The sequence below is a fragment of the Denticeps clupeoides genome, chromosome 2 (assembly GCF_900700375.1).
Source record: "Denticeps clupeoides chromosome 2, fDenClu1.1, whole genome shotgun sequence".
NCBI lineage: Eukaryota > Metazoa > Chordata > Actinopteri > Clupeiformes > Denticipitidae > Denticeps > Denticeps clupeoides.
The window spans coordinates 30,500,090-30,514,704 of NC_041708.1; the positions used below are offsets into that span (position 1 = coordinate 30,500,090).

A 14,615-nucleotide genomic window follows, 5' to 3' on the forward strand; every position below is an offset into this window, starting at 1 on the left:
TGCCATGAATATTTAAGGCGCTGAGGCATCAGATCTGCACCTTGTGCAGGCGGCCATGGCGGTACCTACCTCCGCGAAGAAAAATGTGAGAGGTGTCCTGCGGCGGGGAGCCAACACCACCTTAGTCACTACAAGGCAGGTAGTCATATTGGAGCGATACTACATAGTAGGCAGGCTGACTGACTGGTATGAGTGATTTTATTTAAAGAAATATCGAGTGCAGCTTGTCTATTTATGCCAAATCTCCGCAGAAAACCTGTGTGGAATTAGTTTAACAAATTGTATCGTATTTATCAGACGTCCTTATCCAGAGCGACTTACAATCAGTAGTTACAGGGACAGTCCCCACCCTGGAGCAACTCAGGGTTAAGTGTAGTAAGTGGGATTTGAACCTGGGTTTTCTGGTTCATAGGCGAGTGTGTTACCCACTGGGCTACTACCACCCTACCTTGCTTGAAGAAGGCCTTTTGAGAAAAGAAAAACTGACAGAATTGTTAGAGATGTACAGAACCAGCAAATTTCCATGCCCACGCAATCTTAGAACCCACATCACAGTTTGAGCAACGGCGAAAAAAAACATTGTAAGTTAATGCTGTTCAATTAAACTCAGGGCATTTTGATGAAAACCAATTTGCTAATCGCTGAGTCGCCTTCCATGCGCTTTTATGGAAGTGAAGTAAGCATTGGCAAGCGTTTCTGTAGCGTAAAAAGCAGCCTGCCTCTGCCTTTTTCTTATATCAACAACGTGACCTCAGACAAACGGGTTTGAAGAAGAAGTTTGCAAATCCCGACGTTTTTCCACCGGAGACGTCATGTTGTTTATGTCGCAAAGTTATTTGGTCGATTGCCCTGTAGTATTGTGAGAAGAATTTGGCATCTGAAATCAAGTCCAAGGGTTTCATCGTTCCACATTCAACAGACAAAGCTCAGGAATACTTATACTTGTTCGGTGAGCACAGAAGTTATGGTTGAGCAATATATACTTTAGAATAATAGAATCAAGGTTGTACTATGGTTCCAGTGTCTCACGTTGAATGCTGAAAATCACATTTTATCATTTATAGCTGCTGCTATAAATATAGATACTGTACTGTCACCCTTGGCCAATTAAAATACCAGTATGAAACTGTGGGGTTCGTGGGAAGAGGAAAGTTGAGAAATATTATTTGTTGACCCTTGGTCTGGACAAAGTTAAAGCCCCATTGACTTCTTGTAGAAGGCTAAGCATGGGCGCTTTTTGCTCTAAATTGCTAAATGCCGGGGCAATCATCAGAGCTGTCGGGGTTGAGGGCCTTCGGAGAGTTTACAGTTTTGTTGAATGGAATGGAATTGTGCTTCATTTAAACTGGTGTTTTTTCACCTCTCATCAAGCACTTTGTAATGTCAAGGATTTTGCTTTGTGCAGTGTTACAAAAAAAATGCATTTTCAAGGAAAAACAAAACCACAAAGACTAAAAAAAAGGTAAAATATAGAATTGCAACTTGCTGTGCCTCAGTACCGAGTTTACTGGCAAGAAGAGTTGTGGTAAAGCAGGCCACCAAGAGGCCTATGGTAAAAAGAGTTATAGTCTTTCATGACAGAGATGGGATAAACCGTGTGTGAGGCAATAAAACGCACATGAATCAGGCTTTTACAGTAAGGTGGTGAGGAGAGAAACAGCTCATTATCTCAGCTGGAGTTTTGACTAAAGGCATGTGTTGTAAGACCGAACCGTTCGGAAAAGAAGATTCTACAGACTGACGAGTTAAAAGCGGAACTTTTTTTTGCTTCGTTGCCAGGCATTTGGCGAATACACTGAAATCCACGTTCCAGCAGCGCGGCGCTGCGGTGGCCCCATGATGTTTTTCTGGGGCAGGGACCGGACATATCGCGAAGATATCGGGAATTTTGGGGCGTAACTAGTCCAGGAGAAAAACATGGCTGCAGCCCACATGAGCAGTGATACCTGCACCGGCTGTCAGATTTGTGGCAGAAAAGGAAACGGACGCACGACTCAAACAAGAATGGCAATTTAATGAGAATCAGTGCGTAAATAGACCATGGAAGTGAGACTAGTTCTGAAAATGAGACGATTGAACTATATGGAGTGCGTCTGGCGGACTGGACATGGCTCAGAGTCAATATCAGTGGGCGGTTATATTAATTGCAAATTTTGTGCAACTGTCTCTCTGTTAAACTTAAAACCCAATTCATGACAAAGTTGGGGTGTAACTGCTACATGCTGTGGGGTGACATTGTCACATACTGTCACGTTTCCCTCCTGGATTGGTAGATTCTACGTAAATTATATATAAGGAAATAAGTGCCTTTAGCGTGATATTAATTGCCATACTGTAAAAATGTCTGTAAATTTCTATATGTATGTTTCCAGATGTGTTTTTCTTCTGTAATAATTTTGATCAAGGAGATCATCAACAGCCCTTAAAGAGAACAGGGAGGAGTAGTCTAAAAGTAGACTACCAAATTTACAATAATTTGTATAACTATGATATGTGTGTGTGTGTGTTTCTTGAGTGTTTATCTGGCAACCATTGGGCAGAGAGCCCGTCAGTGCTAATCGCCTGCGTGTCAATAATAGCGAGCCTCTCTTTCGCCTCCTGGGGTCAGTAGTGATGGAGAGGGCCATTGTCATGACAACAGCACGCCAGCCACCCAGAGATAAATAAATAAATAAGTAAGTGAAATAATAAAGGAAATGAAAGGGGGTCTGACATTTTGTTCTGCTGCCGCGGAGTTCAGCGTGTCAGGAGCGAGGAATCAAGTCGGCTCTTTGGCTGCTGGGCCAGGGCCCATTTGCATGAAGATGAAGGGTGATGGGAAAAAAAACCCCTCAGTGGTGACAGTGGGGTGGACCAAGTTCAGAGCGTTTGTAAACCCCCCCAAATCGATACCGCTCATCAAAGGTGGACATGTACCCTGATAAACAAATAAACAACAGACCAACCAACCATGAACCCTCTCCCTCTCTCTTTCTCTCCCTCTTTCTCCCTGTCTTTATCCTGCTGCAGACCTGTGTGAAGCTGGAGAACAATTTTGATGACATTAAACACACAACGCTGAGCGAGCGCGGAGCACTTCGCGAAGCACTGAGGTAAGGACCGGGTCACCATGGCAACAGTCACAGACGTGGCAAAGCGTAAGGGAGGGAGGCAGGAACGGAGGGATCGTTGGGGGAAGGGGGGTTCAGAAGTGGAGGGGGAGTCATTCTTCATTATTGGAAGAACAAATAAGTTTATTGCTACCATTCAGCGCTCCTCTTGGAGGTATTAATTTGTCAGATGAGGATCCCCACACCCGCCGCTGCCACCCGTCCCCAGGGCGCGACTGCAGCTTCATGAGTATCTCAGGCCTGCTGAGCTACTCCGGCATGTCAATGTTTAATTTGTCCATCCCAAGTGCTTATGGGTGCCTTGAGATGATATTAAAAATGGCCGTCAAGCCTTTTGTTATTTTTTTTGTGTCAATGTATGCCAATAATTATGGATGCTTTGTTTCATGCAAGATTTATTGCACATTGCTCTGGGTAAAAATTGCTTACGGAAAGTATTATTAAATGAAAAATGTACATACATTTCAGTCTGATCATGTGTCAAATTTCACTTTTTTTTTTCCTCCACTGATGTGGAGCAGCACCCAGAATGTGGCACTCTATGTTGAGAGGATAGCAAACCGGAAGCCTGCTGTGGCCGTGCCACGAAATCTTCCTTAATCTCCTTAGCTTCATTAAAAAAGATAGAGTAGGATTACAGTGAACTACATGTAAATGAACGTAATTCCTAGTGAAATTTAAACAGCGCACAGATAAATACATCATCAGGGAGTCACAAACATCAACAAAATAGCAATTAATTGAAATCCCTTTAATGAAGAATTGTCTGTTATTTGCCAGAATTACGACTGCATGAAAAGTGGTAATTGGCTGAGGCCGTGGTGGGGATTATGATGCACAAACACTGCGATAGGGCAAAATAAGCAGTGTACTGAGAAAGCACAGAACAAAAAAGATAAGTAAGACATGGCCATAAGCAAAAAAAAAAACTAAAAAATCTCCCTTTGGTAATGTCCACATCCAACTGCAGTAAACCCCCCCCCCCCCCCCCCCCCCCGCTGATCCGAACAACAAAAATTTGATGAAAGATTCAGGTTCCCTAAATGCTAATAATGTTGAACATCAAAGCCATGAGTGGGTGCCTTTATCATCAAATGATCACAAGAACGCACAGGCGGCAAGTCACAGGCCGCCTGAGCCCGCAGGAAGTTGAATCTTTGACATTTGGCTTCATTAGGCTGGAGGAGGAGGAGCGCAGGGACCTAACGGTTCCGAATGAGCCGCTGATTAGGTGCAGGGTTCTGTTGGTGGTGGTCGCTGCGGTTAGCATTTTGTACGGTAGTGGATTCTTGTGAGGGTATTCAGCCAGGTTGGATAAATTCACAGTGAAATCACACTGGTATTCGGTTGCACCAAAACCTACCATGCAAGATACGATTATCAGTCATCACAGACAAAAGATTGATTCAAAATGTGATTAATCTTGACCTGGTTACGCATGCTAGTAATGTTTACCATTAGCATATGCAGATGACGTCTTGTTGTTACACACAGCTCCAAAAAATGAAGGGAACACTTAAACAACACAATGTAATTCCAAGTCAGTCACACTTCTGTCCACTCAGGAAGCAACACGGACAATCAATTTAATATGCAAAAGTGCAAATGGAATAGACAACTGGTGGGAAAAAAAAGACATTCCCAATAAAGGCGTGGTTCTGCAGGTGGTGACCACAGACCACTTCTCAGTTCCTATGCTTTCTTGCTTTCTGGCTGATGTTTTGGTCACTTTTGTACGCTGGCGGTGCTTTCACTCTAGTGGTATGATGAGACGGAGTCTACAACCCACAGGTGGCTCAGGTAGTGCAGCTCATCCAGGATGGCACATCAATGCGAGCTGTGGCAAGAAGGTTTGCTGTGTCTGTCAGCATAGGGTCCAGAGCATGGAGGTACTACCAGGAGACAGGCCAGTACATCAGGAGACGTGGAGGGGGCCAAAGGAGGGCAACAACCCAGCAGAAGGACTGATACCGCCATCTTTGTGCAAGGAGGAACATTAGGAGCACTACCAGAGCCCTGCAAAATGACCTCCAGCAGGCCACAAACGTGCATGTGTCTGCTCAAACGGTCAGAAACTGACTCCATGAGGAGCGTATGAGGGCTCGACGTCCACGTGTGTGCTTACAGCCCAACACTGCGAAGCACATTTGTCATTTCCCGGAGAACACTAAGAATCGCCACTGGCAAATCACAGATGAAAGCAGGTTCACACTGAGCACATGTGACAGACGTGACATAGTCTGGAGACGCTGCCAGCAACATCCTCCATCATTTGGCAGTAGGTCAGTAATGGTGTGCGGTGGCATTTCTTTGGGGGGGGGGTGGGGGGGCGCACAACCCTCCATGTGCTTGCCATTAGGTACCCAGATGAGATCCTCAGACCCCTTGTGAGACCATATGCTGGTGCGGTTGGCTCTGGGTTCCTCCTAATGCAAGACAATGCTAGACCTCATATGACTGGAGTGTCTAAGCAGTTCCGAATGCTTTAGTCAAGGTCTGGGAGGAGATCCCTCAGGAGAACCTCAGAAGCATGCCCAGGTGCTGTAGGGAGGTCATACAGGCACGTGGAGTCCACAAACACTACTGAGCCTCATTTTGACTTGCCAGTCACTAGAAAAAGTCTGTTTTTATGTGGGCTGATACTAATATAATTGTTGAGTTATTAACTGGCCATTTTGACTGTCTTCATTCAGCCTGAGATATTTTCAGGAGAAAGCAGTCGCGTTTGGAGGAAGGTTCCTCCTCTCATTTGGGTTTTGTTCCAGGTCCCGCTCGTAATGACTGCGGCACGAGTCTGTGACATGACTTTAATTGCTTGAGTTAACAGGGTTAGCAACACTTCCCCAATTTCACGCTGCGCAAATCATTTCCTGGACATTCAAAATGAATATCTATAAACCTTTCCGCAGCGAGAAGACCATGTGAGAGAATAAAGCGGGGCAATAACATCAATAATGCACAGATTTAAATGGCATTTTTAAAAAATAATCGCCTCCCATTTTTCTGTGTGATTTTCATTGGAGAAGCATAACAGGAGCTGTTAATACTGCGCAAATTCCATCTCACGTGACTTATTTGCGCTTCAAAATGTATAACACTCAACAGGAGCCGTGAACTAGCACCACTACAGTCTCAAGCCAGGAGTACTAATGGAGCGTTTTGGAGACATTTAGGCTTCAGCGTGATTTAGGATGTTTACTCTCCCATGTTCCCGGTGAGAGGGCCCCGCGTTCTGCGGGGAAGCGGGAGCACATGCCCCATATCCGGCGCCGCGGTCGGTGCTGATTGCTCAGAGGCAGGTGGCGCCGAGTGGCGTTGGAGGCGGGGCCGCCTCACTGAGCCCAGAGTGGCCCCCTGAAGTCCGCTATTTCGCGTGTTTTACCGCCCGTAGCAAGAGGAGATCTTGGTCCGAGAGTGGGTAGCTGTTCATCATCATGTCCTGTAGATGTGACACCCAACATCTCCTTTGCTTGAGATTAAACATGTCCCTCAAAAACACAAAAACACTGCAGCAGCAATATTATCATGTAAGATGTGCAATTAAGGTTTGTAGAATGTACATGATATATACCGTAATATTATCATATTGAAGTTATGTATGGGAATATTTTAGATGTGCTTTGGAAGCTTTAGCCCATTGGTTGTGTAAGACTCAAATTTGGTGAATTTGAACGGCGGATAATCTATCTGCATGTTTGGACTGGTACAGGACGTGGTCCCGAGGGGAACTAAGCAGCGTTTATGAAGTATGCTGACGGCACCATAAACAAGTTTTATTAGGAGGACAGAAACTGGAGGTAATCAGGAGGAGGCAGGATCTTGCAGCCAGTGTTGCCAGATTGGGCCGGTTTTACATTTTAAGAAGAAAAAAAAATCTTGCTGAGAATGTGTGTTGAGGAACCCAGTTCCTATTTTAAACATTGACACATGGGGCAGTGGTGGCCTAGCGGTTAAGGAAGCGGCCCCGTTATCGGAGGGTTGCCGGTTCGAATCCCGATCCACCAAGGTGCCACTGAGGTGCCACTGAGCAAAGCACCGTCCCCACACACTGCTCCCCGGGCGCCTGTCATGGCTGCCCACTGCTCACTCAGGGTGATGGGTTAAATGCAGAGGACAAATTTCACTGTGTGCATTATGTGCTGTACTCCTGTGTATCACATGTGACAATCACTTCACTTTAAGCTAAATACTTTTCAGGTAGTTTTGCAAGTTTGCTGCGTGTTTTGGCACAAAAACAAAAATGCCAATTAGACTCAAGCAAAACGGGTAGATAATTTGTCCTCTTCAAGATTAATGGCTTGTATCACCCAGCCCTTCATTTCCTTTTTTTCCTGTGTTGGGGGTTGTATCCAGTCTTGTGAAGGTGTGGAGGGGGAAGTGCTCCTCTTCCGGCACGGTTGGAGGCAGGGCCCCCTCAGTCTGAGGGGTAAGACAGGCTTTGCCTTGGTGCAGCCATTAGCAGCATAGCCACCAGTGTCAGGCCTGCTAATGAATGTCAAGACGGGGTCTCCTCATCCTGGGCCAGCCAGCATACACCCAACCACCAACCAGCCACCAACCAACCGCACATCTGACCTAATGAGCCTTGCCCTTAAAATATATATGCGCCCTCACACTCCCGGCTGAGGTACGGCCGCCAGGCTCTGTAAACGGAGGCGTAAATGACTCGTGCACCGTGGCTGGCCATCAGTCTCATCTGCTTTATTTCCTCTGATTGTGTGGCAGTGTTGCCGTGGTGGCAGTGGCCACTGTTACCCTGGGCCTTGGATGCCGGTGACTGATGGAGTTGCCGGGGAGAAGCGCTGGCCTGGAAGCATCCTGGGCCATACAGAACTGCTATATGAATTTCAATTGGATTTAAAAAAAAAAAAAAAAAAAGACACAGAGACCTTGGGGAGGACTTTGAATGACCTTTTCCAATGTGGCATAGTTGAGAAATGATAGTTGTTTTTATTTATTTATTTATTTATAATAACACCCCTTCCCCCCCATCCCAACCCCCCACAAGATGAACATCAAGGATAGAATCTTGCCTTTGAAATAGAAAGGGGACCGTTGTCCAGTTTTTCATTTCCTTTAATGGGATATAATAAAATGGTTTATTCTGTTTAGGATATCTTATCATGTGAGATCTATTACTTTGGCCTGTACCCAGACCTGCCCTAGAACTAGAGCCTTCGTGATGTTAGAAATACTACAGAAAAGGTACGAGATTCCTCCGGCACAATTTGAAAATGTGCAAATTGTAATCATGGATCACAGTTAAAAGTCTCTTTGTGCAAACATCTGAGTACATTTGAAAATGCACAAACACACACACAAAAAAAAAAACTAACCCCGCTGACACTGGACGAAGAATTCAGAACTTATTATGGCACAAAATAAAGAAACAGCCAGAGATGAAGGAAATCTCAGCTTGTATCTCTTCCTTCTCTGTTTTGCTTTCCATCCCTTTCTCGGAACGAGGTGTCCCTGCTGGGCCACCAGTGGGTTGGCTGTGGCCTGTTTGTCACTGCGCTGTGATCCGGCCCCCACATCTGTCCTGCCGTTTAGCCCAGCTCATTAACACTATGCGGAGCTGTCCGAAACCGATCCCAGGACAGAGCGGCGTCTCTAATTGTGGGACTTGTGTGGGATTTGTATTTGGGCAGTGGGGTGGGGGTGGGTTGTGCGATTGGTTAAAACTTTTTTCTGAACCCAATTAAAGTGAGGGTTTAGCCGATATGGAGAACGTGTTCATTTAGCCCACCTGTCTGCACTGTCAAACCCCTACATCCTTTCCACGCATATTGTTACCATGGCAGCTCTACCTATGGGCTCAGTTACCTCAGGCCCAGGAGCATTGTGGGAGGCTGGGTCCTTTGTTGGTCTGTCTGACTGCTCGTGCTCTTTCTGTTTTTGCCAGACCACCCGTGTGTAATGTGTGTAGTATGTAGGTGAGGGGTTGAATATGATGAGCCCTGGTTGGGGGTGTTGCCTGGCGTGCGTGCAGACCTCCACCCACTGGTGACACGTGCATCTGCAGCATCTCTGTGTATGTAATGCATACATTAGAAACTCAGTCCCACCATGCGGACATCATTAAAACTCCCAGAATTTACTGTACCTTACTGTACCTGTTATTCACATTTCGTACAGATACGCTCCTATTCATGTCTGTACGCAAATGTGCCAAAATTGATTTACATATATTTGGGCTAAAGGTAGCTCATAATAACATTTATGGCATTTAGAAGACACCCATATCCAGTAGTTGCAGGGACAGTCCTCCTGGAGCAACTCAGGATTAAGTGTCTTGCTCAGGGACACAATGGTTGTAAATGGGGTTTGAACGTGTGACTTTGTGGTCTTCTGGTTCATAGGCGAGTGTGTTTCCACCACCACAGTTAGACACTGATGTATTGCATGTGTGTGTGTGTGGGGGGGGTAGGTGTACATCTGTTTACTGCCACAAAGCAGCTTTTCGGAAACCCAGCGCATTAAGGACCAGCGCAAGGTCATAGTTTCAGGTAAATACGCATCCAATTGAAGACCCGTGTGCCTCTTATCAGTTTGGGAACGATGAGGCCGAGACAGAGGACGATCCGACCTGAAATACAGTAATGAAGAACGTCTAGGGGTTGCTGATTGGTTGGGGTAGGTGGTGATGATCCAGTGTGTAAAAAGTTTGCCAAAACTCAATTTATACTTTATCATTATTTTGACAAAAGCTTCTTCACTGCACAAAGGAATAATTCCCTTGAGATTGAACTAACAAAAAGAAAAAAAAAACTTCTAAATGCATTAGATTAGATTGATGTCATGAGAGAGGACAAAGTGCCTTTTCTTTTTTTCTTTGCAGTGTTGGGGACAAAAAGGAAGCTCAATTGATGTTTAGAGCCCCAGAGAATTACATGACATGTAGCTATTAAGCTTATTTCCATTCTTGTGTTGTCTGGTGTGCTGGAAGTGTGTTATTCCGTGGCGAATGTAAGAACTAAACCTCAGCTATTTTTTTTGTGTGTGTGTTTTTTTTTTTTTAAATGAGTCGAAATAACAATCCTTTACTTAAGGTTTCAAACATACTTAAATAAAGAATCTATCCACATCTGGTGAGTTATTAGTTATTATTTGCTAAACCGAGTTAGCAGCAAGCTGAGCCCCCATGTACCCTAAATTTGCCTATGTTTAGGGCTGATTCACTTTCTAAAGATGAAAAAACAAATGCGGAAAACTGTTTGTGGTAGTCCTGGTTGTGGAGAAGCGTTTTTCTCGTAGTGACATCACATAGCCAACAGATATGTGAAAGCAGAAAAGAATTAGCAGAAAATTTGCTGCATGCAGTTCATAAGGCAGCTGGACAACCCTCGCTGTGCACGGCTATTTAATGGCTTCCTGATTAGCGGAAAGAGCGAAGGACGAGTTGATCTTGAGATGATTTGGTTCTGTTGGGTCAATCGGGAACATGGTTTGGGGTGGTAGAAAGAATAATAATAAAAAAAAAAAGCCAGCAGAGCAACAGTGCGGTGATTTGATTGTATTACGCTCGGCGAATCTACTGTACCTGGAGCAGTGTGCCTGGAGACGAGACGTCTTTGTGAGGCCGGCGAAGGCTACACCTGCCTGAATTGCCGTGACCTAGAGCAACTCTTGAACAAATAAGATTGCCTTTGTGTGTGCATTATTTTTCTGTTGACATTCGCTAAGCACTTGGGCTTCTGGCCACGGGAGATAGATGAGGGTCTAAAAATCTGTCTGTATCATCCGTTGTCTTTGTGTCTTTAATGTTACCTTGAGAAGAGCGGGTTTAAAAAAAAAACAAAAAAAACAATGGGATTCCTGTCTATAGAAATTCAGCAGGGCCTGCTGTGACAGTGTGGGGAATGGGTTATTTTATCCTCTCCTTCCATTACTCCAGGAAAAAAGGAAAAGAAATGAACACAAAAACAAAACGGTACAGTGCAGACACTCTCATGGAGAATCTCATGTATATCTCAAAACATCTCATTTCTGTGAGAACGCCGTTGCGCACTGAAATGGCTTTTATTGTAATCCCCCCCCCAAACACCCCCCTCTCGTACCGAGTGGAGACGTAAACAGCTGAAATTTGAATAACGCTTCTGTGTGGTGTGTAAAGGTACTTTAGTGGCGCTGCACACGACACTGTTTGTAGCATTAGAGACGGGAGCGGGAAGACTTGCTGGGTCATGATCGGTCTGCTTATTTTAATGTGCACGTGTAATAATCATGTTGCAAAGATACAATACAATGCACTGTAGAGTTTATTTGTATATTTAATGTTTGTCTGGGGCAAAGCCCCCATATCCATTATTCTCCGGGCAAGAAAATAATTTATTGTCAAGGCGAGGAAAAAAAAAAAAAAAAAAGGTCAAGAGTGATGTCACTTGATGATCAACCACCCGGGATTAATAAAACATTTGGTGGGTGCGTTCCGCCCGGCATTCCTGCCAGTCTACCTGGCCACAGCTCTGCAGTAATTACCTCTGCTGTCGGGGTGATAAGTGGTATTAATGGCAGGCCGGTGCACTTTAGTCTGCGCTGAGCTTAGAGAATTGCAAGATGGGATTATTACACACTTCCAGCTGTAGTGTGCCCCGTGTGCGTGTGTGTGTGTGTGTGTGAGAGAGAGCGAGAGAGAGAGAGAGAGAGAGAGAGAGCGGGAGGTAAGTCTACATCTTCCCTCACTAGATCTCTTTCTTTATGTGTAGCTAGCAAAGCATCTTCTCTCTCTCACATCCCCCCCCCCCTCGCTCTCTCTTCCTTTCAGTCTTTTCATTCCACTTTTATCTTTTATGCTCTATACCCCCCCCCACCCCCCCTCCTCCTTCCCCCCCGTTCCTCATGTGTTGAAGAATATCACTCCTCCCATTCAGACGTGTATCATCTGAGACGATCAGCACCCGGCGTTTACAACAGCTGTGTGTTTTTTTTTTTTTCTTTCTTCCCTCTCTCTCTCTCTCTCTCTTTTTTTAATAATGTATAATAATGACAGTGAACTAGAACACAGAACAAGGACCCGTCCCCTTTGCTTAAACGCCACGTGCCAATCACGTGCAGTGCTCGGGCAAATAAATAAATAAATGAATAACAACCACAAGACATCCATTTTGATGAATATTTAATTTTCCTTCCCCTAAATGATCCTATTTATCATTTAAAATTGGTATGTCATTGTCACCAATATGGTGTTTTCCTGCTGCTCTCCTGTCAAGCGTTCATGGTGAAGAGACCCCTCTACATGACCAGGGGCTGGAGATATGTCTCCGGGGAGGGACAAACATTATTTGTGAGTGTTTTTTTTTTTTTTTTCTTTCTCCCTCTTCTGCGGATATGGCCTTGCATTAGCGAAAGGGCAACCCGGTGCGTTAACCAGATGCCTCTCCGTTTTTTTTTTTTCATGGAGCTCTTTTTGGATACAGCGACTGTCGCTCAGGGTTTTTATAAAAAAAAAAAATTTACCCACCGTAGATATAATTTTTTGTTTCTTTCCATTGCAGATGCCTCAAATGTGCAGACGCCCCGTGTCAAAAAAGCTGCCCGACAAACCTGGACATCAAGGCCTTCATTACGAGCATCGCAAACAAGGTGTGGTCCTCCCAGACACAAAAACCGCACAATAAAGTCAGAAAAGCCTTCAGGTTCATTTCTGCTTGTCCTTCATTTGAATGCAACGAATGCTTTTTGTCAGACACAACGGCGGGATTCAGCCTTGTGGAGGTGGGGGGTGGGGGGGGTCTCCCGCTGCAGGTCAGAACCGTCGGACTGCGGGAGAGAATTAGCCCCTTTGTGCATGCGCATGGCCCGCCTGGTGCATCTTAACAGGAGTCCCCGGGCCGGCTTATTCACACTCAGGCCAGGCAGAATCAATATCCACATGTGGAGCATGTCGCCCTTAAAGGTTTGACCCGTGTCACTCCGGTTAGTGGGCGCCTGTATGAATCAGATGCAAATGAAGGCGTGTTCACAGCGAGGAATAATAATTACCACCAGCCCGTGTCTAAACATAGAACAGATAATCAGGACAGGCCGATGTGCGCAGTTACTTGTCATTTATTACACCACAGTTAGTTCCAGCCCGGCGTCTTGATTGGCTGGGGAGACACTGTTATCGCACAATAATGTCACTCTGACTCGTCTCTTTAAATATCATTCCGCCTTATTGCTTTGTTTACAGTCGCAGAATCACATGACTGTTCGCATGTGCTTAGGAAGACATGGCTGCTCCTGAACAGTCATGAATACTTTTTAGCGGTTTGGACTATAGACACGTTATGGCAATTTTTAAACAAAGCCAACAATGGAACAGGGAGGTCCAAATATAATTGCCGCATAAAATTAGGAGTTAAACATTTCTATGAAAGTATAAAAATGAATATAATTATAATAGTTGAGAAAATATTACTCTGTGATTAATCAGAGTTCAGTGTGCTGGAAAAAAATCTACCCAATTGCAGCTCTTCCGATTTGATCATTTGGCCATCAGAATAGTCCACGCAGTTCTTTAAATAGATAGCCCACAACCGCCACCCCCACCCCCCCCAGTCAGTAACATGATTTGACGGAACGTTACTAATGGACTCAGCCATTGCAATATTTGACTGTGAATATTCGGTGCAGCCCCAGGCCACAGTAATAGGCAGCACCTGACCTGAAAAGAGTTGCACGTATGTTTTAACTCAGACATTCTTTCATTTTGATTCCACGGTAACAATTTTAAAAGCAACATTTGCCTGGCATATGCGGTATAGTAAAGTGTAAATATCCATCCTTTTATTAATATTTGCATTTCATTTCTTCTTCCCCCCTCCCCTTTAATTTGATTTCACTTCTCTTTTGCTGGAATTCAGTGTTGAGTGAGAAGATTAAAGGAGAGACATGAGGGATTTGGGCAGGATATATAAGTTTTTGCATAGCTGATATTCAACGCTGTGCTCATCCTACCATGTTCCTGACTATAAATCCATCTAGTTTTTTTTTTTTTAAACATTGAGATATTTCTTATATATCAGAAACAGAAGCGTGATATTCAGACTGTAAATAAAATGAAAGGAAATAAAGGAAATTCCGTGCTCCTTGACAGGATGGACACTAAATTTCTTCAAGAGATTGACCTTCTATTGGTGGTGATTTTGGAGATGCTGTCCAAGATGCTGCACAAAAGTTCCCAAAATGTGCTTAACTGAGTCGAGATCTGGTGACCAAAGGTCATGTCATACGATTTATATCACTTTACATGTCATGTGGATGGGCACAAGGCTCAGGATAAAAATGTTTCATTATAGTATATTCAGAAATAGATTTTGGAATATGAAGTATGAAGTCTCTAATTAATATTAAGCAATATACACATTAACAGGAATGACATCAACAGGAATGTTACATAATCAACAATAATGTGCATTCTATACTGACATTGACATTTAGGGCTTTATGCAATATTCATAGCGTAATAACCATGGCATTGCTGATACTTGTCACCTATTCATGGGGGGGGTTGATAGGATG

The 14,615-nt window shown here is 44.4% G+C and overlaps 1 protein-coding gene across 3 annotated transcripts in view; it reads left to right on the forward strand.

The window, feature by feature from the left end:
- LOC114779991 (dihydropyrimidine dehydrogenase [NADP(+)]-like) overlaps window positions 1-14,615 on the forward strand; it is a 90,634-nt gene that overhangs the window by 36,072 nt on the left and 39,947 nt on the right. For all 3 annotated transcript variants that reach the window (XM_028967548.1, XM_028967549.1, XM_028967550.1), the window contains exons 3-4: window positions 3,010-3,092; window positions 12,608-12,695. In XM_028967548.1, coding sequence (XP_028823381.1) covers window positions 3,010-3,092; window positions 12,608-12,695 — 171 coding nt within the window. The remainder of the gene's footprint in view (window positions 1-3,009; window positions 3,093-12,607; window positions 12,696-14,615) is intronic.